At 39.4% G+C, this 19699-nt stretch overlaps 1 protein-coding gene across 1 annotated transcript; it reads left to right on the top strand.

Annotated features, from left to right (window-relative positions):
• Nucleotides 1–1417: 1417 nt before the first annotated feature.
• LOC139947287 (mitochondrial pyruvate carrier 1-like) lies at nt 1418–19153 on the top strand. The gene is made up of 6 exons (XM_071945179.1): nt 1418–1917; nt 8702–8717; nt 11149–11229; nt 12557–12692; nt 13916–14014; nt 15379–19153. Exons 1-6 carry the CDS (start codon nt 1747–1749, stop codon nt 15422–15424), a joined length of 549 nt encoding a protein of 182 aa, XP_071801280.1. The 5' UTR covers nt 1418–1746; the 3' UTR covers nt 15425–19153.
• Nucleotides 19154–19699: the final 546 nt, after the last annotated feature.

The following is a 19699-nucleotide window of genomic DNA, read 5'->3' as shown; positions in this document are numbered from 1 at the left end:
CTTGGTGATCACAACATAATGCGTAAAATAACATATCTGTGAAAAGTTTGGGCTCGATTGATCATCGAATTGGTGAGAAAATGAAGCAAAAACAATTCTTGTAGCACAAATTTGTGTGCTTTCAGATGCCTGAAAAAAAAAGCTTCAGACATAGTGTCTTTCATTATTCAAGTACTTTCGTTAGCGAGGAAATTACCGCTTTCTGAAAAACTATGGTACTATACTATCAATAGCTCTCCGTTGCTCGTAGTAAATTTGTATGCAAATATAGTTTAGTAATTACCAAACGTGTCCAATGCCTTTAATAAAGCCTCATTTGGTTCGAAACATAATTAAATTACAGAGCAACTCGAAACAAAGAGTCACGTCTCAGTTTAATTCGCCTATAACGTGTGATATTTTATCTGAAGTGTGTGACTCTTACATGGGCAACACCATTAAACTAGTCCAGTATAATATTATCACGTACTAACCTTGATGTGGCAGTCATGCCTCAATGCCACAGCTTTCATCAGGCACTATAAACGAAAAACCCTTAATAAATTACTTCCGTGGTTAGCATAAGAAAAAACATAACAAAGTTTATTTTGGGAAAATTTCTCAGCAATTGATGTTAGATGAACCAAAAAAAATAGTAACTGAAAACACTGAAAAATTGCAGCTGCTTTTGAAATGTGGTTTCTGGTTTGAAAGTTGGGTGGCAGCTATTCGTGTTGATAATGCGCGTAACTGTTTGCATTTCTGAGCGCACCTTCTTCGAGGCCATTGAATTAGGCCTTCTGTCTAGACTAACAAAACCCGTTTGTAGTTTCGTTGTCATGGAAACATGGCAGCGTAAACACCTCGTGTAGCTACACCAACAACGAAGACTCTTGGGATTTGACTAAATCGTCCACTTCTGCACGGACTTTCTGTCCAGTAACTTCGTGTTCAAAACAACGCAGTTCAGAAAGAAGTATGACTAATTTAGTTAAATTTATGTGGGGTGGCTACCAGGGAATTTTGTCCGCCGAAGAATCGGTCCCCAAAATTTCCCATTATAAGAGAAAAGAATTATTGGGCTGGAGGAGGGTGTTTCAAAAGAGGGCACTATCAGAAGAAGTTTGTAAACATTTTTAAAAGAATCTTAAAAGAATCTCCGGGGAACAGAATCTCCCACCACACCTAAACCAATTATCACTACCAAAGAACTAAGCCCCCCCCCCCGACCTAATTCTCCCCTTGCTCTCAACCTATGGTATTAGGGGGCTCCTAATAACTAGCTTTATCGGCTGCTGCATAATATAGGGTGCGTTCGTTTAGCTTCCCTGGGTCGACCCCGGTGTGTGGCGGTTTTTTTTCCTACACGAACGTGGGTAATTATCTGCACACGTTCGTCCTGGAAAAAGAAAACGCCACACCGGGGTCGACCCAGGGAAGCTAACCGAACGCACCCATAGCTACATGTCATTCGGTCACGCCCCCTCCAACTCTCAACTTTTGTCCCCATCAAAAGAGGGCGCTGTTGTATTTGACCCGCTTTGACCTTTTCGTAACTCGGTCTCGTTCACTTTCAGTAGTATTTTGACTCCCGAAATCACAATTTATACTTAAAATTAAGTTTTAGTTTCGTGAACTTTAGATTGCACCTTTTCTACCACGAGTGTCAGAGGCTACCACAAAGTTCTACATCACCAGGGCGCCTCGACGTATACGTTTATTCTTTATTTTTAAAAACCTATTTTGGACCTACCGATTACAAAAAACATGGCTGCTTGTGTGCGGTCAGTTAGCAATATTTTCGCAAAAAGGACAGTTAAATTTGTGACAACACATCAGGGTTTTGTGTGCAGGAGGTTCACTGCTACGGAGACTAGTGCAGCAGCTAAGAAACCAGTCCCAGCTGAGCTGACATGGACGCAGTATTTCTTCAGGTTGGTGTCAATTTTACTAAATCATAAAAAATGGGGCCATTCGTTTTTTCGTATCCTGGTGTCATGTGTTTTCAGTAGGACAACAGGAAAATTGTCCACAATCAAAAATTTTTTTTTTTTCAAATCATCTATCCATATTTTTAACAATAACCATTGGAAAAATTTTACGACCTCGCCACCAACTTCCGGCCTGTTTTTTTTTTTTTTTTTTTTTTTTTTTTGCACCTGAGGATGTTTTCAATCGAATGGGCTAGGATGAATAATTTAGAAAAAGTGGTTTTTATAGGGGAGCGGTTCAAAAAAAAAAATTGAAAAAAAAATGTAAAAACCTCTAAAATGTATATAAAAAAACACCCCGTGATTTTTCTACAGATCTCGTTTCTCCCTTCTCTCCTCGATCCTGCCGTCTCTCTCATCCAGTCTCCATGTATCTCTATCTGGTGTCTCTGCTGGAAGAAATGGATAGTTAGTTAGCAATCAATTAAATAATGTAATGCAGTACCGGGAGTCGAACCTGTAAAGCAGAGTTAACAAGTTATTATACATTCATAGTCCATAGCCTAACCAACCGGGCTACGAGGCGTTGATACCAAACTTAGTTGTCTGTCCTAGATGTGTTTGCCATTACCTGGGTCAATAAAGGTCATAATGAATATGTAATTTTAATGAATATTAAAATAAGCTGTCATTGTCCAGTGCTTTGCATAAGTTGAATATTCATACCGTCCTGAATGACGAACTCCTTCACACATCAGTCACGTGAAAGGTTATTTTGGATTGTTCCACTAGTACGAGTCCCGAGGGGAGTTCCACCGAGGACGCACATAATCACCCAGAGTCATTATTTAGAAAGTCTCCCAATTGTTCTTTTGGGCTATATAAGGAAGCTCTTGAAGACTTGAAGTCATCTTGTCATGCTTCAACCATGGCTACCTTTTGGAATGCTGAGAGATTGTTTGAAACTGTTGCCACGACGGATGCTGCAATTGCGTTCTGCAAAGAACGTGGACTAATTGCCGACGCCCCCGATTGTCGGTACTGCCGCCACCCGTTGACATGGTCCGTGAAGACGGACCATGCCGACGGGTTCTCGTGGCGGTGCACACATCGGGGGTGCCGGAAGCGGTCTCGCAATTGCAGCATCCGTCATGACAGCTGGTTAAGCCACAGCAAGATGTCACTGAAAAAAATCCTCAAGCTCACCTACTACTGGGCGACACGAGCGACAACCTCTGCGGCAATTAGAGAAACGTCTGTCCACGAAGGTGAACAAACAAGTAGTAAAACTGTCGTGGACTGGTTCACTTTTTGCCGCGAGGTTTGTCTTCGTGTCGTCGAGGAACGATGCAGCAAGGGGATTGGTGGGCCGGGCATGACGGTCGAAATCGACGAGTCGAAATTCGGTCGCCGGAAATACAACCGAGGTCGTTTGGTCGAGGGTAAGTGGGTGTTAGGCGGCATTTGCCGTGAGACAAAGGAAATTTTCTTTGCGCATGGACGATGACCGACTGATTGGAGCGTTGAACAACAACACTCACACACACAAACAGCATAAACATGGCGGAGTTCGATGTCACTGGGAGTCAAAAACGGTCCAATTTTGACCTTTGTTTACAAACTGTTACGTTATTTTTCTCTCTTTTTTTTCTGGATGTATATATGCGGTAACCCTTCTTCTCAGGTAAGAAAAAAATTCAGTGGTTTTGGAGTTAATTAACGGCGGATAAATTGGTGGCGACGACCGAAAGATTATCCTAACCATTTCACTTCATCATGGTGTGTTGAAATTTTTAAAGTTTTGGTTTTACGTTGCGAGAGACAGTCCGCCATAATGCATGCACGACATTGGAGCAATGTCATATGTTTTCACACCTTTCATTGTTGGTATTTTATTGAATATTCAGAAGCTAGTATGGCGTGCAAAATAAATAAAAAATGTTATTCAATTACTACTTAACAAATTTAATTACATTTTTGTCCTAAGGCATTATGGCTACTATATTAGAATCCAGAGATATCATAAGGCATGAAAGTAAAACACCCCACCCCTCCTTGATGCACTCACACTTCATAACAATCGTTTGGTTTCAGGAGATAAGAAACCAATCTATGATATTTTCTCTTTAATGTAGACTTAATATTTATTACGCTTATCGGAATTTATTACAGTATGCAGTAAATCAACAACGATTTTTTTTTGTGATTTTCACTTAAAATATTTTAATATTTTCCCTACATTTGCACACCATGGAATCCCAAATAGTAACCACCTCACGTGATCCATCTAGTGACTAAAGCAGAATGAAACTCAATCTAGCAGATAGTAATTTTGCTTTGAACTTTCGAGGTTGGATGATGTTTCTTTGACTCATTTGAATGTTGGCATAATAATGCACTAAGTGATTAGTACCAAAAATCAATCATTTTATAAATGTTTGAGCATAACCAACGACAGGAAACTTTATTCTCAGCATGATTAAGCCTGATGAAAATACCGACCTTGAGTAAACTGCATAGCTTCTGTCACCGGTGCAGCTTGCAGAATTTCGCAGTAAACGGGAATCAAAGTTGGGGACCAAAAACATATGAGGGTCGATAACGTATGACGTTACGATATTATTACTTCATGCTATAGTATCTGATTCTTCTGAAACGCGCAAACGAACGATGATAATAGTCTGTTGGGGTGTTATGAAACAAATACATGTATTGACTGTTTTAATTCGTGCATAGAGAAAGCTCCTTGGATCACCTCGGGAGTCATAGTTTTAACCATAGCACTCGAAGCAGTCAATATTTGTATATTAGAGTTAAATCTATGAAAGTTACCCTAGCTAGGAATAACCTTAAAGTCACCTGGAAGTGGTATTTTTTTTAAATAAAGTTTTTGTCACTAAAATATGTGTTTTTACGAGAGGAATGTGAATAAAAAGTTAACTAAGGTTTAAAAATATTAGTTTTGATTGTATTTACAAATTTACGAGTAGGCCCCAACCCGAGAGGGCGCTGTTCATGACGTATTTCAAGGCGCGATATTTGAAGAGAAAATTTGTAGTCGGGCCCCCGCACATTACGTCTGGGAACATGGCACATCAAAACAAATTTAGACACGATTTTACACACATACGTACATTGAAACTTGAACATGTTGAACGCCTAGTGAATTTTACAAAAGCTATTGATGCTATTTTTATTTAACTATGCGATTTTTTTAGTGACCAAATGGGTTGTAAGATGTGGGTCTGCCTACGTATTATTATAGAAATACGGCCACGGAGCAGACTGCACGCACGCACTATGGCTGCTGTATAATGGGCGGACGGTCACATAGGACCTGCACGCACGGTGAATCGCATGCGGTACCAAAAAAAATCGTGTCACTTGGCAAAAGCTAAAAACATACCCTCAAAGTTCAAACTTACCCGAATTTTTTCACGTTTAGCAAATGCTCCTCTGGGTTCGTCACGTCTTTCAGATACCTTCTTCGATTTCCCACTAGCTGGAAATTTTTTTTTCACGTTTAGCAAATGCTCCTCTGGGTTCGTCACGTCTTTCAGATACCTTCTTCGATTTCCCACTAGCTGGAAAAAATTGTTGGGACGGCGTCGTGTTTAAGAATGGCTCTTCTCATCATGTCAAATGAGTGGTGTATCCCAGATTCGAAGCACGACGGCTCGAAGTGTTCGCTGCATAGTGCTGAAAAAGACGTCGGACCGGACCACTTTGCTTTAGTTAATCTGACTTTCGCAGCCCACAACCGCCTATACTTGGGATCTGCAGGAAATAGATGAAGACTGACCCCATCTTTAGTTGTTTTGCTGCATCCAGCAGCAATACACCTGGTCGGCATTGCCGGAAAAATGCCAGAAAAAAAACCTTTTTCGCAGCGTACAAACTCACGTCTTAGAATTACATGTACTTTTGCACGTGTGTTTATCTATGCATCGAGGCAAAGTCTTCCTTTTCCTACGTCACAAAAGGGGTAGGCGGAGTCAACCCCCCCAAGCACTTAATTAATTTTTTTAACATATAAATCGTGACAAACAATTACTCAAAAGATTGTTTTATTGTTAATAAACATATACTCTTATGTTTAAAAGAAAAAAAATCCTATTTCCAGGTGCCTTTAAGGTACCAATTTAATAGTTGCGATAACGTAACCCTCCTCCTTACGGCGGAAGGAGGGTTACGTTATCACAACTACCAATTTAACAGCTTTGCATACATGTAGTTGTTTTAAAGGCATTCTGAAACAATAAATTACAAAACAGAAAGAAAATATTAAAGGAACATTACAGAATTGGTTTTTGCTTAAAAACCAGTTTCTGGCAGTGTAATCACTTTATATAATCCATCATATACATAAACTGACAAACCTGTGGAAGTTTGAGATCGATCAGCCATCTGGGTCATGAGAAAATAGTGAAAAACCGATTACACATTTTGCATTGCATCGATGCCAAAACAAAAATGAATAAAACGCTCACTGAGCGATAAACTCAAAACGGGAAATTAAATTTGTTTATTTCTCATCAAATATGGTATTTCAGACAGAAATATTTCAAGGGATGTTTTTTATCATCATCTTCATTAGACTGTGTAAGTTTTATTAAAATCTATCATCTTCGCGATTTTTGTTTTTGATTACCAATTCTGTAACGTTCCTTTAAACTACGCAAATCGCCTGCACTTGAATCATGGTTGATTTGACACGGAATAACCCCTAATTTGATATTTGAAATTGTTGAAAACAAAGTACCCATTGTGTTGTGTATCACACATTAACCGCTCCCGAAACACAGTGCCACTGTGTTTCACTGCCCTTATTTGCATTTTTATGCATAACTTTACTTATAATAATTTTTTTAAATCAGGCTTCCGTGTAATCCAACTTTATGCCTTCTTGAAACAAACTACCAAAGTTTAATGGCCATGCTAACCCAGTGGTCATGTAGTGATTGATTCCACATGTGGTGGTCAGGGCTGTCCCATTGCTTTGTGTACAAAGCTATAGAGCAAATGTGATTGCATTGGACCATGATTGGACTTTTCCGTGGTATTTTTTGTTTTTGCCGACTTGTACCTCGAGACCCTCTGAAAGGTGTTAGTCTTGAAAGATATTTGAAATGGCTTTGTTTACCCAGGGGTGGATTTCACAAAGGTAGTCCTAACTTAGGACTAGTCCTAGGCAATGCTAAGAGATAGGCCCAGTCCTAAGTTAGGATGAGTTACTGGTCCTAACTTAGGACTGGTCCTATCTCTTAGCATTGCCTAGGACTAGTCCTAAGTTAGGACTACCTTTGTGAAATCCACCCCAGGCTAATTAAGATTTTTCTGAGCACAGTAAACTAAAGTGGGTCTCATGCAGGGAGATGAAGCTTTTTGTTATGCATGGAAGGGTTACATGTAAGTGCAGTGCAGGGTGGAAACCTAAAATAATTGGTTACCGACTTGTACCTCGAGACCCTCTGAAAGGTGTTTGTCTTGAAAGATATTTGAAATGGCGATCGTGCCTTTTCCACTTGTGCTCCCAAACTTTGGAACGCTCTACCTAACAACATCAGGCGCTGTAGTTCACTTCCATTGTTTAAAAACATGCTTAAGACTCATTTATTTAAATCCTCTTACACTTAGCTCATTACATGTCTTGACAGTAGATTATTCATTGTATAATTTTGTATTATGTTCTACGTTTCTTTTTTGTTGTATGTATTGTTTTTTGTTCTGCGCCTCGGAATAGGGTCTTGTACACTAGATAGATGGCGCATTATAAATGCATTATTATTATTATTTATTATTATTGTTACCTAATTGACATTCGGACTTTATTTTGTTTGTATTCGCTCTTGTTTTTCATGTTCCTTCTGCCATGGTGTAACTATCGACTCTGATGTAATTACAGCACGGTGAGTAGCCTCGACCTTTCTTGCTCTTTTAAGGAACATGACAGAATTTTTTTTGCAAACCAAAAGTTGCTGGCAGTGTAAGATGTAATCCACCATACTACATAAACTGACAAGCCTGTTAAAGTTTGAGATCGATCGGCCATCTGGGTCATGAGAAAGTAGTGAAAAAACTTTCGACATAGTCATTGCATGACATCGATTAAAAAACAACAACAATAAAACGTTCACTGAGCGATAAGAAGGATGAAATTTCAGACAGATATATTTTAAAGGATGTTTGCTATTATCAACATTAGTAGACCGTGTAAGTTTTATTTTAATCTGTGACCTTACACAAGTTTTTTTATAAATTCTGTAATGTTCTGTTTTATAATATCAACTGTGTTGGAGTTTTATTGAATTTGACAGCGCTAGGCCTAGGCGACTAAAAAGTGAAGTTTATTAGTCGACTTGTTGCACCTCAAATAGTAGCGACTACGACACTTGGCTTGACTAAATTTTATTATCCTAAGGTGCTTTGTGGCAATGTTTGCTGCAAGCACAACATATACTAAAATTCAAGCTGAAAGGATTGAAGGATTGTGTCCATGTCTTGATGTGTTTTGTTAGTAAATTAAGTTGTGTTGACTAGTTTTGAGCGACACAATTAGTTGAGTAGTTAAACTAAGCAATCGATAGTCGCGGCTGTGACACTAGTCGCACTCGTCGCCCAGGCATGGACAGCATCATAGTAAATTTACATGTAATACTTAGGCCCTATATCTGAGAAAATTTATCATTATCCTGACATCCAGAATGAGTTTTTAAAGCTTGTTTTTATTAGTCTGTTAGTCATAATTGAGTTCTTTGTTATTAAAACGTGTTCCTCTTTTTATTTTACAGCATTTCTGGGGGCCGGGTGAGTACAAATACTATTTATAAAATGCTTTTTTTTGTTTTTATATGTTTTTAAAAGTAACACTAACAGACAGGCGCTCCAGAGTGGCGCTGAACCTAATTCTGAATTTTAAAAGTACATGAAAAGTTGACGTCTGAAACAGTTAGGAATGACTGGAAGCGAAAGATCGACTATTGCAATTGGACTCTGGGTCGCCCTGGTTTCAGATGTCGAACTTGTCATGAGCCAAGCCAATGTTTATGTTATGTTAAGTTCGCCTGTCTGAAACAGAAAGTTATTTGGGGCGACCTAAAGTCGCTCCTAATCTATTTAGTTCTGCGCGACTCTGGCGGGCCTGTTCGAAACGGGTGTAATTTTATTTTTTTTAAGTTTCAAGCAATATGAAAATCTGCTATGTTTTGTTTTTACTTGAATGAAATAAATATAATGGAAAAAAATAGTGATATGTATGGTCAGCTAACATGGCTGATGGCTGAGACATTAAATACAGTCGCCTCTCACCACAATGGCCATGGTTCGAATCCCAGTCAGGACTAATGTGATTTGACTTGAGTAACATTGGTTGCCTCAAAGTTTTTTCTTGCCCTCCGGTTTTACTCCCGCAGAAATGTTCAAACACCTTACTCTCTGGCTAGAAACTGTGCTCCATCCATACTCTGTGACCACAGAGTATTTGTGACCTGCTACGTGAAAATGAGTCAGATGTCGCCCAATGCATTATTAAGTTATGGACAGTTTAATGTGGAAAAAAAAAACCTTTTTTTTTATTTATTTTTTTTTACTTTTTTAAATTTGTATTTACATGGGGAACCTTGAGAACACTTACCTTTAGGCAATAAAGCTATGAACACAACAACTTTATGATCATACTTATGTCTAATTTGTATCCTTTCGAGCGAAATGCTAGTTTAAAACATCACTTTACTAGTAATGCGTTTTTCAGAAAAATGATGTATTGGTTAATTTCAAACGGGAGTAACTCAGCAACACGACACACCCCTAAGCTTAGACATAATACCAAATTACTGCTGCTGGTGTGTTCTTTCCAGCCATGCATATAACTCAATCCTTGAAATTGTCAACATCTGACTCATTTTCACGTAGCGGGTCACATTTATCTTGTTTTGTTTATGGGTCAATGTGGCTGGCTACGCCACTCATGCCAAAAAGCCCCCTTGTATGTCAGACACCTGGCACACATTGTAGCCGCGTCCTTGGCAGTCAAGCTCCTCCGCTAGCAAGGATGATTACCCTTCCAAATTATTATGAACCATAATAATAATAACAATATGGTACTCAAGGTGCTGAGATATACAAACTTTCAGAAAGATTGGTTATTGCAGTGATGAATTCTTAGACTGAATGATGTAGCACCTTATTGGTTTACAAGGTGCTACGGCGCGTACAGCAGCCACAGCCAGGAACACTGGGTTCTTTTATGCATTGCACAACACATCGGACCAACGGCTTTATGTCCCATCCGAAGGACAAAGCAATGGTTAAGTGTCTTGCTGAAGGACACATGTGTCACTGCTGGGGATTCGAACCCGCACTCTGCTGATCAGAAACACCAGAGTTTGAGTTCGTTGCTATTAACTGTTCGGCCACGACACTTCCGTTATCTTTTTCCATCTTGGCGGATTGGAGGCATTGCATGGTTAGGTGTCAATGGATATTTTGGTTTGTGGTAACACCTACAGAACATTGTTTAGGCCTACCTCAAGCTGGTTTAAGTTCTTTTGAGAACTTGTCTTGTTAGAATATGCGAAGTTGATTTTATGGAATTTTGGAGACCATTCTTCTCTGGCGGAGAAGATTTTCGGAATTTGGGAGACTTCTCTGTTCTTGGCCCAATTTCATAGAGCTGCTAAGCACAACAATTTGCTTAGCATGAAATTTCTTCCTTAATAAAAACAGGATTACCAACAAAATTTCCCACGTGATTTTCAGAATAAGCAATCAACAGCTGAGTACCAGTAACAAGCAATATGCAACGAATTAAAATTTTGCTGGTAATCCTGTTTTTATCAAGGAAGAAATTTCATTCTTAGCAAATTTGTTTGCTTAGCAGCTCTATGAAATTGGGCCCGGAAAAGAACTGTCCTGCTTATTTAAATAAAACTGCTACCTGGGCTGAAGGTTGGAAATCGACCAAGACTAGCCAACTACTTTCGTCTAGTACATGTAGATCTAGGGGACTTTTCATTATTAATTCAACTGCTGCGGTATGAGTATGTACACTCAGGACAGTTTTTCAGAAGTCTCATGATTTGTGAAAAATCTACTCCGGGGTAGTAGAATGTAATAATAGCTAGACAAATTCTCAAAAGAAAATAATCTAGTTTGTTCTGTATTCCCTGCACGTGTTATACATGTGTAGCTAACACTTACAGTAATGTTTTTGTCTTCGTATTTTCTCATTTGAATGCAGTCGCCAACTGGGGAATCCCCCTAGCTGCCCTCGGTGACATGAAGAAAGACCCAGAGATCATTAGTCCCAGGATGACAACAGGTAACTATGGCAACAACCATGACCATAGATCACCAGGGTTCAGTGGTTAGACTGCAGGACTTGCAATCACAGGGTTGTGGGTTTGAATCCCCCTTAGCTGATTTTACAATGACTAGAACAAGTATTGTCATCTAGTTTCTCTTGGAAAACTTATGGTTTGATAGCCTGAAAAGTCTATTAAAAGCCCCTTTCTGTTCACACGAGAGCAATTTAGCAAGGGTCCCTTGCTAAATTGTAGCATGGTTGTAAGATTTTACAAAATGCACCTCGTGTGAAAGGACAATAAATTTTGGAGTGTCCAGGGTCCCTTGTCAAATCTTGTCCAACATTGCTACATTTTGTCGGAGGTCCCGACCTACGACAAAATCTTACACTAGCGGAAGTTTTGACCAAGGACGTGGGTTACATCATCGTGTGAAAGGAATCCTTGTTTATTGAACGACGTCCTAGGTGAAATGCCCATACAGCGCATGCTATTGTGGGTGCTATCTTGTCCAACTAAGGTGATCAGGATTACCAATTCGTCATATCACTCTCATGTCGCACAAGGGTTGTTAGTTTTTTAACTTTGCAGTGTGAAAGCTCACAAAATCAGTCACGCATGGTGATAACAAATAAACAATCCACGCTCGTTTATTTTGTAACAAGGAACCCTGGCTACATTATGGTCGTGTGAAAAGGGCTTAAAGGCCCGGTCACACAGGCCCCGATAACGAGAACGATAAAAATGCACGCCCTTAATTGGTTGAATGAGCGTGGGCGTATTCTGCGTGGAGCATTTCAACCAATCGAGGGCGTGCATTTTTATCGTTCTCGTTCTCGTTCTCGTTATCGGGGCCTGTGTGACCGGGCCTTAAGACTACATCATGTGTACCTATTGCAGGTCAGCCCTTGTACTTAATGAAATTTTCCTACTTTTTAGCGACTTAGTAAAGGCATTGGACACTATTGGTAATTATTCACACTTTATAAACATAGAACCGTACTTGGTAATAAGCAATGGATATATCTGTTGGTAGTTTTCAAGAAAGAAGTAATTTTCCACGAATTTGATTTCATGACCTCAGATTTAGAATTTGAGAACTCGGAATCAACAATCTAATCGCACACAACTTCGTGTGACAAGGGTGTTTTTTCTCTCATTATTATCTCGCAACTTTGACATCTAATTGCTAATAGAGCTCAAATTTTCACATGCTCTTTTTTTTAAGCATGTTGAGATACACCAAGTGAGGAGACTGGTCTTGACATTTTACCAGAAGTGTCCACTGCCTTTAACAGAATGCCTGAGTATGTAACATGCTTTGTGTTTCTTGTTGTATTCCAGCTCTGTGCATCTACTCGGCTCTCTTCATGAGGTTTGCATGGATGGTCAAACCACGCAATAGTCTTCTCTTTGCCTGTCATTTCACCAACGAGTGCGCTCAGTTAGGTCAACTAACCAGGTGGTTTAGGCATAACTAGTAAGTATAACTATAAACAGTCTCCTCTAACTAGTGTGCTTAGTTAGTTCAGCTTACCTGGTGGCTTAACCATAACTAGTGAGTATAACTATAAACGGCCTCCTTTTATCAGTTTACTAGTGTGCTCAGTAAGTTCAGCTTACCTGGTGGCTTAACTATAACTAGTGAGTATAACTGTAAACAGTCTCCTCGTGGCCTGTCATTTCACAAACAAGTGCACTCAGTTAGGTCAGCTTACCAGGTGACTTAACCGTAACTAGTAAGTATATTATAACTATAAACAGTCTCTTCTTAATAGTGTGCTAGTGAGTTCCGTTTACCAGGTGGCTTTCCATCACTAGTAAGTAATTCATGTTACGTAATTGTCGAAGACCAGTATTGTCACTTGGTGTATCCCAACATAAAATAACAAGCCTGTGGAAATTTGGACTCAATTGGCAATTGAAGTTGCAAGAAAATGATGAAAGAAAAAACACCCTTCTTGTACAAAATAGTGTGCTTTCAGATAGGAATAAAAGGCTTTTGGCCGGAAGTCTTTTATTATTTTAGTGAGAAACTACCTCTTTCTGAAAAACGTCGCTACTTCAGATGGAGTCGTTTCTCACAATGTTTTATACTTTCAACAGCTCTCCGTTGCTCGCTACCAAGTAAAGTTATGCTAATATATATTTTAAGTAATTACCAAACATGTACAGTGGCTTTAAACTGTCTCCTCTTTTCCTGTCATTTGACCAGGGAGTGCGCTCAGTTAGGTCAACTGACCAGGTGATTCATTAAGGGGAAGGTACACGTTTGGTAATTACCCAAAACAAATATTAACTAAAAAACTGACTTGGTCACGAGCATTGGAGAGCTGTTGATAGAATAAAACATTGTGGGAAACGACTCCCTCTGAAGTAACAAAGTTTTTGAGAAAGAGGTAATTTCTCACTAAAATAATAAAAGACTTATAGCTAGAAGTCTTATTCTTATCTGAAAGCACACAAATTTGTCCAACAAGGGTGTTTTGTCTTTCATCATTTTCTCGCAATTGTGATGCCCAATTGAGCCCAAATTTTCACAGGCTTGTTATTTTATGGTTATAATGGGATACACCAAGTGAGAAGACTGGTCTTTGACAATAACCAAACATGTACCTTCCCTTTAACTAACCCTAACGATTACAGTCTCCTCTTTGCCTTAAAGTTATGACTAAAAATTGTGGAAATGTTTTGTTTTTTCAGTGGCTCTTCCAAACATACAGTTGCAGCAGTAGCAGCAACAACAGTGACTGCAGCACCAGTGGTCGCCGTCCAGGAAAGTGATGTAGAGACTGTATCAAGGTGGGTGAACTTATTCTCTCGTTCAGACTAAGATAATAATGATAGTGGCTTTTATAGTGGGCGTATCCATTCGAAGAAGGGATGAACTAAAGTACATATAGGGAAATCTTGGCAAAATACAGCGCAGGATAATAATAATGATAATAATGGCTTCTTATATAGCACTCAGGTCTGTCACGCAGTGACGCTCATGGCACTTCAACACTGAGCCTTAAATCATTCCTTAAACCATCTAGGCTCCCTGTGGAGTATAGAGCCACATGCAACAAATATGCGCTACTCGGCTAAATCAATCACAAGAACCATCTCTGCCCTCACAGGTATCAATTTACCCCTGGGTGGAGAGAAGCAATTAAAGTGAAGTGTCTTGCTCAGGGACACAAGTGTCACGACCGGGATTCGAACCCACACTCTGCTGTTATGAACAGAAGCACCAGAGCTTGAATTCAGTGCTCTTAACTGCTCGGCCACGACACCCCACGGATAGAATGGAATAAATAAGCCATTTGCGAGTTAGATTTGAATAATATCTGGTACAATGATTTGCTTAGTCATAATATACCGCTTACATTGAATTCCTCCGACTATCGAGATGGTTGCCATGTTTGCTATGTTACATGGTTTGGAGCAACCTGGTACAACTGTGCCATACACATCCATTCAGAATTGTGTATGGGTGTTCACCGTCTCTTACGTAACTACTCAAATGCTTGCCCCTAATCATGTGAGATAGCAACTGGATCGATAGTCTGAAGCATTCAATTTTCATGCGGTAACTTATGCTTAAGCCTGTCATTATACCAGACAATATTCAAATCTAACACGCAAATGGCTTATTGGAGAAGAGGCTTTCCTCCTACAGTGGAGTGAAATAGGCTAGACAGAATCCATCATTCAGTGGTGTTCAAGGCGCTTCAACATAAAGCATTTTCCTGCAAAGTCATGAAAGTATGAGGGGCTTTGTTTGAATTATGAGCTTACCCCCTTTTACATACACCTGTAACACCATGTGATGTTATGCTGCGAATTCAACCAGGGGCACCAGGCCAAACCCTTTCTCTTTTCGATAAGTGCACTGGGTTCTTACGTGTGTTTACAACACACAGGACGAACAGCAGTTCGGGTGCTCCACTACAGGAGGGTCTTACCTCCTCTGGCTGCAACCCCCATTTGTACTTAATTTAAATTTATAACAGTATTTATATACTTGAAATCATCATTGTTGTATTTTTTGTTGTACAAATGGAAATAAAACAAACAAACAAACAAACAAACAAACATTTAGCCTTGTTTTGGGCAAATTTGCTTTAAAATAAAGTTACTGAAAAAGTTTTAAAATATCTTGTGATTTACTTTCTTTTCAGTGTTGATAACACAGCAGAGGAGGTACAGTCAAGTCCATCGGCTTAAAAACAATCACCAAGGTCTGTGAAAATAAGGTCCTTATTAATTACAAATTCTTTCAATATATTAGAGTGATATAATCTGGGTCCAATTTCATAGAGCTGCTTAGAGCAAGTTCGAGTGTGCACAATGGTTAACTAAAGGTTGACCATTTGCACTCGAACCCAGGCTGGTCGACCATTGGTTGACTACTGTGGTCGACCATTTGGAACCAGCCTCGAGCCCATGGTTTCTTCACTGGTCCCAACAGCATGTTCCATTCTAACCTGTGTAAAGCGCAGAGGGGAACCAGTGACACCAACGCGAAAAGACGGAAGGTTGACTAGACTTCCAAATGAATCGTTCGAGTGAGTGCATCACTGCGCATGTGCGTTGCTAGTCTGTGGTCGACCACTGGTGGACTAAATGTGCGCACTCGAACTTGCTCTTAATCAGAAAGAACTGCTTTAAAATTATACAGGATACCAGCCACAGATCTGGATCTGGATCTGGATCGATACTGCAATCAATCTCCCAATGTAGGGATGTATAGGTTGCAGGTGTGTGGTGCTGGGGACTCTTATAGACGATGTGACCTATGTTTACATTCAAACCGCCCTCTGTTGACAAAACACTGTATACGTCATGTTTAGCCGGGCAAAAAGACCTGTAGTCATCATGGTAAGATTGCATACACTTTCTAGCTGGCTGCCAAAACACAACGGTTTTGCCCGGCGGTATGCACGCGAATCATGTTATGGTTTTCATGTGACGTCAGAGGTCACATCGTCTATAATGTGCTCTACTTTTGATATTTAGTGGGCTGATAACCTTATGGTGGTTAGCATTATTTTGTTGTGCTTAGCCACTTTTTGTGCTTTTAAGGAGCGCTATGAAATTGGCAGTGGGTCCAATCCTAGAACTGCTTATGCAGAAAAAAGTAAGCACAACAAAATTATGCTTACTAGAATAAGGTGCCAGCCAAAATGCCTTGTCACATGGACAATCTGTGACTGGTACCCCGCTTATTAAATTATGCTTTGAGCACTTGTAAGCATTTTAAGCCCTAACTACTGTTTTTAAAGCTGATTATTAAGAAGAATGTATTGCTTAAAGGCAGTGGACACTATTGGTAATTACTCAAAATAATTTTTAGCACAAAACCTTACTTGGTAAAGAGTAACAGGTATAAAACATTGTGAGAGTAGGTTTCGAGACAGAAGTAATTTTCTACTAATTTGACTTCGAGACCTCAGATTTAGAACTTGAAGTCTCAAAATCAAGCATCTGAAAGCACACAACTCGCAACCTCGACGACCAATTGAGCTCAAATTTTCAGAGGTTTGATATTTTATGCATATGTTGAGATACAGCAAGTGGGAAGACTGGTCTTTGACAATTACCAATAGAGTCCAGAGTCTTTAATCATTTTCGGCTAACAGAAATTAGCAGAACACCAGTTCCAAATTGTACGTGTGAAACGTCATTTTGGCTGATAACCCTACTCTGGTAAACATGAATTTGGGCCCAATTTCATTGTGCTGCTTATTTATCGGTATTAAGTAAATCTTTGTGCTTCCTGTAGCAGCAAAATCCGCTAAGGTTTAAGCGAGTAAGTCACAGGTTAGCAAGAAAATTAGGCGGCCAGCTTGTCTGTTAACCATGGATTTGTGATGTCATTTAGTTTTGTGCAGTAAGCACCAGAAGGTTAGCATGCCTTTTCGTGTGCTGACAGGGACATTAAGCATCGCTATGACGTGGAAGCCACAGTTAAAAGCACCGGATTCAATCTCTGGTGTTTGACCAGCAGAGTGAGGGTTCGAGTCCCGGTTGTGACACTTGCTACGTAAAATTGGGGAAACAGTGCTTTGTGCTCTACCGGCCAGGCTTCGGATTGATGATACCCAAGCCTACATCCGTATGGACTGTAAAAGGGGTAACCTTGTTTCAGCCCTAGGAGTAGGTGGCAATGGGCTCTGGAATAAAATAGCTGAGCCCACACCTTGAAGTGGCCTTCAGGCCTTGTGTGTCTGGCGACTTGCATACCAAAAATAATATTAAAAATAGTAAGCACAAAAATCGACCGTAAAGCAGCTCAGTGAAATGGGGCCCTGGTGTAATGCAAATGGACTGGTAGAGGATTGGTTTTTAGCTGGAGTTTTGGTTGGGGGCTGGTACACCATGTGGAAATCTTGGGTACAAGGTTGTGACTGAGAAGAATAGGGTGGGGGTATCGACTAACACGGTCGGCCATTACTGGGAGTCAAATTTTTGACTCGCATAAATGGCCGACTGTGTTAGTTCGCAAAGTAAAAGGAAAACCATGCAATTTCGAGGCAAATTTGTGTGGATCATTATAGTCTACTTTTTAATTATCTATCTAACCATGCATTTCATAACGCTTTTCAAAGACCAACCCGACCGATTCAAGGCAACTGGTTCCTTTTAAAGTAGGATTTGAAACTTTGCATGGTGGAATTTAGTGAAGGTTTGCGGTAACACCATGTAGTGATAATTTCTAAACCGTTTCTAAATTGGTTGGGGTGGTTCTGAAAAGAACCTTTGATTTCAACTCAACCTTTCGATCAGTATGCTCTGATCGTCTTCCAGGAAAAGAAGTTTTTTAAAGCCAAGGTCTAAAAGTAAAATAAGTTTGGGGAAAACCAGAGTACACAGTTCTTAAACATCGGTGTAGGTTGTAGGATGAACAATTGTTTTAAAAATAATATTCTTTATTCCTGATGCAATGATGACATACATTTTCGAGACAGGCCTCAAACATGTCAAAATGAGAAACTGACAAAACAAAATAATGAATAAATACGAAGCAAAATCCTTTTTTTTTTAAAGTAGGGTTTTGAAATAATGTTGAGGAAAAGGTAAAACTCTTTAAGATTGGTGTAGTTAAAAGGAAATATAGAAAATTTAGAAAGTTTTCAAATTGTTTATTTTTGCACCCCCATATCTATTGTAGATAATAATACTAAAAATATAACTATTGTTCATAATTGTGTAAACATTTTTACATACATACAAAAATGAATGTAGTAAATTGCGGTGGTCATTTTAAAGGCAGTGGACACTATTGGTAATTACTCAAAATAATAATTGGCATAAAACCTTTCTTGGTGACGAGTAATGGGGAGAGGTTGATGGTATAAAACATTGTGAGAAACGGCTACCTCTGAAGTGCCATAGTTTTCGAGAAAGAAGCAATTTTCCACGAATTTGATTTGGAGACCTCAAGTTTAGATCTTGAGGTCTCGAAATCAACCATCTAAACGCACAAGGGTTATTTTTCTTTCATTATTATCTCGCAACTTCGATGACCGATTGAGCTCAAATTTTCACAGGTTTGTTTTTTTATGCATTATGTTGAGATACACCAACTGTGAAGGCTAGTCTTTGCATTTACCAATAGTGTCCACTGCCTTTAAGTGCACTGGACTCGATCTCTTGTGAGTTTAAATCATCAGAATGAAACTGAGTCCAGGAGGAAAACTAGACTTGTTTTAGTCTGCTGGGAGTCCAGTATTCACATTGCAGTTGAAAACAAGAACTTTAACGAGTGTTAAAGTAAATGTTGCAGCTTAAAACAGGGTTTTATTGGTTGTAGAAATTGAAGCAATACAAATGTTAAGCAAAAGTATAATCCAAACTCAGTTGAAATACTTGAATTTCTTATTTTTTTGGTAAGTGATATCTTTGGATAAATATTTATCAGGTTTTAAGAAAATAAAGGTTGAGGAAAATGAATTATAGACAAAACTGTATTTTCTTTTTTGGTTATTTCAGTGTAAATCACATTAAAGTAAAAGAGGGCTTTCCGTGGCGTTTCTGGTCATGTTGGCGACTTACTTTCATTTTGTTATCACAACACAAATTACTGGAGACGAGTGTCTGTATCACACAAACGTCTGGATCGAAATGATTTGTAGACTTGCCCAGTCTTTCCGAGTCGGCCTCCCAAAAAGTCTATGTAGTGCCCTCTACCGGTGACTAGTGCAAAAAACTGAGTCACCAATCAAGACTACTGTGTTTCTAGACTTGGTTTGAAGGGGGAGATCGCGATTTTTCTCTGCATCAGTTATGCGAAACGCCCCCTTTGTGCCCTAACATTTTTACTCCTTGGTGTCCTCGGGTGTGGCAGGGAAATCTTTCTTCAAGAGATCCTCCTGCCCCGTCATGGGAAATTACTTCGGGCTGAAGAAGGATAAGTCAAAAGAGGGCGCTATCAAGAAGTTTGTGCATATTTTTGGGACAGACTCCGGTTCCTTGCTAAAATGTGGATTCGACATTCTC

This window comes from Asterias amurensis, chromosome 14 (assembly GCF_032118995.1).
Source record: "Asterias amurensis chromosome 14, ASM3211899v1".
Lineage (NCBI taxonomy): Eukaryota > Metazoa > Echinodermata > Asteroidea > Forcipulatida > Asteriidae > Asterias > Asterias amurensis.
Note: the sequence above shows the minus strand (reverse complement) of the source record. Positions and strands in the feature narration are given on the sequence as shown.

Coding starts and splice junctions, on each gene's coding strand:
- LOC139947287 (XM_071945179.1), top strand. CDS start 1,747: ATGGCTGCTTGTGTGCGGTCAGTTAGCAATATTTTCGCAAAAAGGACA. Junction 11,230..12,556: donor TAGTCCCAGGATGACAACAG/GTAACTATGGCA, acceptor GTTGTATTCCAG/CTCTGTGCATCTACTCGGCT. Junction 12,693..13,915: donor AGGTGGTTTAGGCATAACTA/GTAAGTATAACT, acceptor TTGTTTTTTCAG/TGGCTCTTCCAAACATACAG.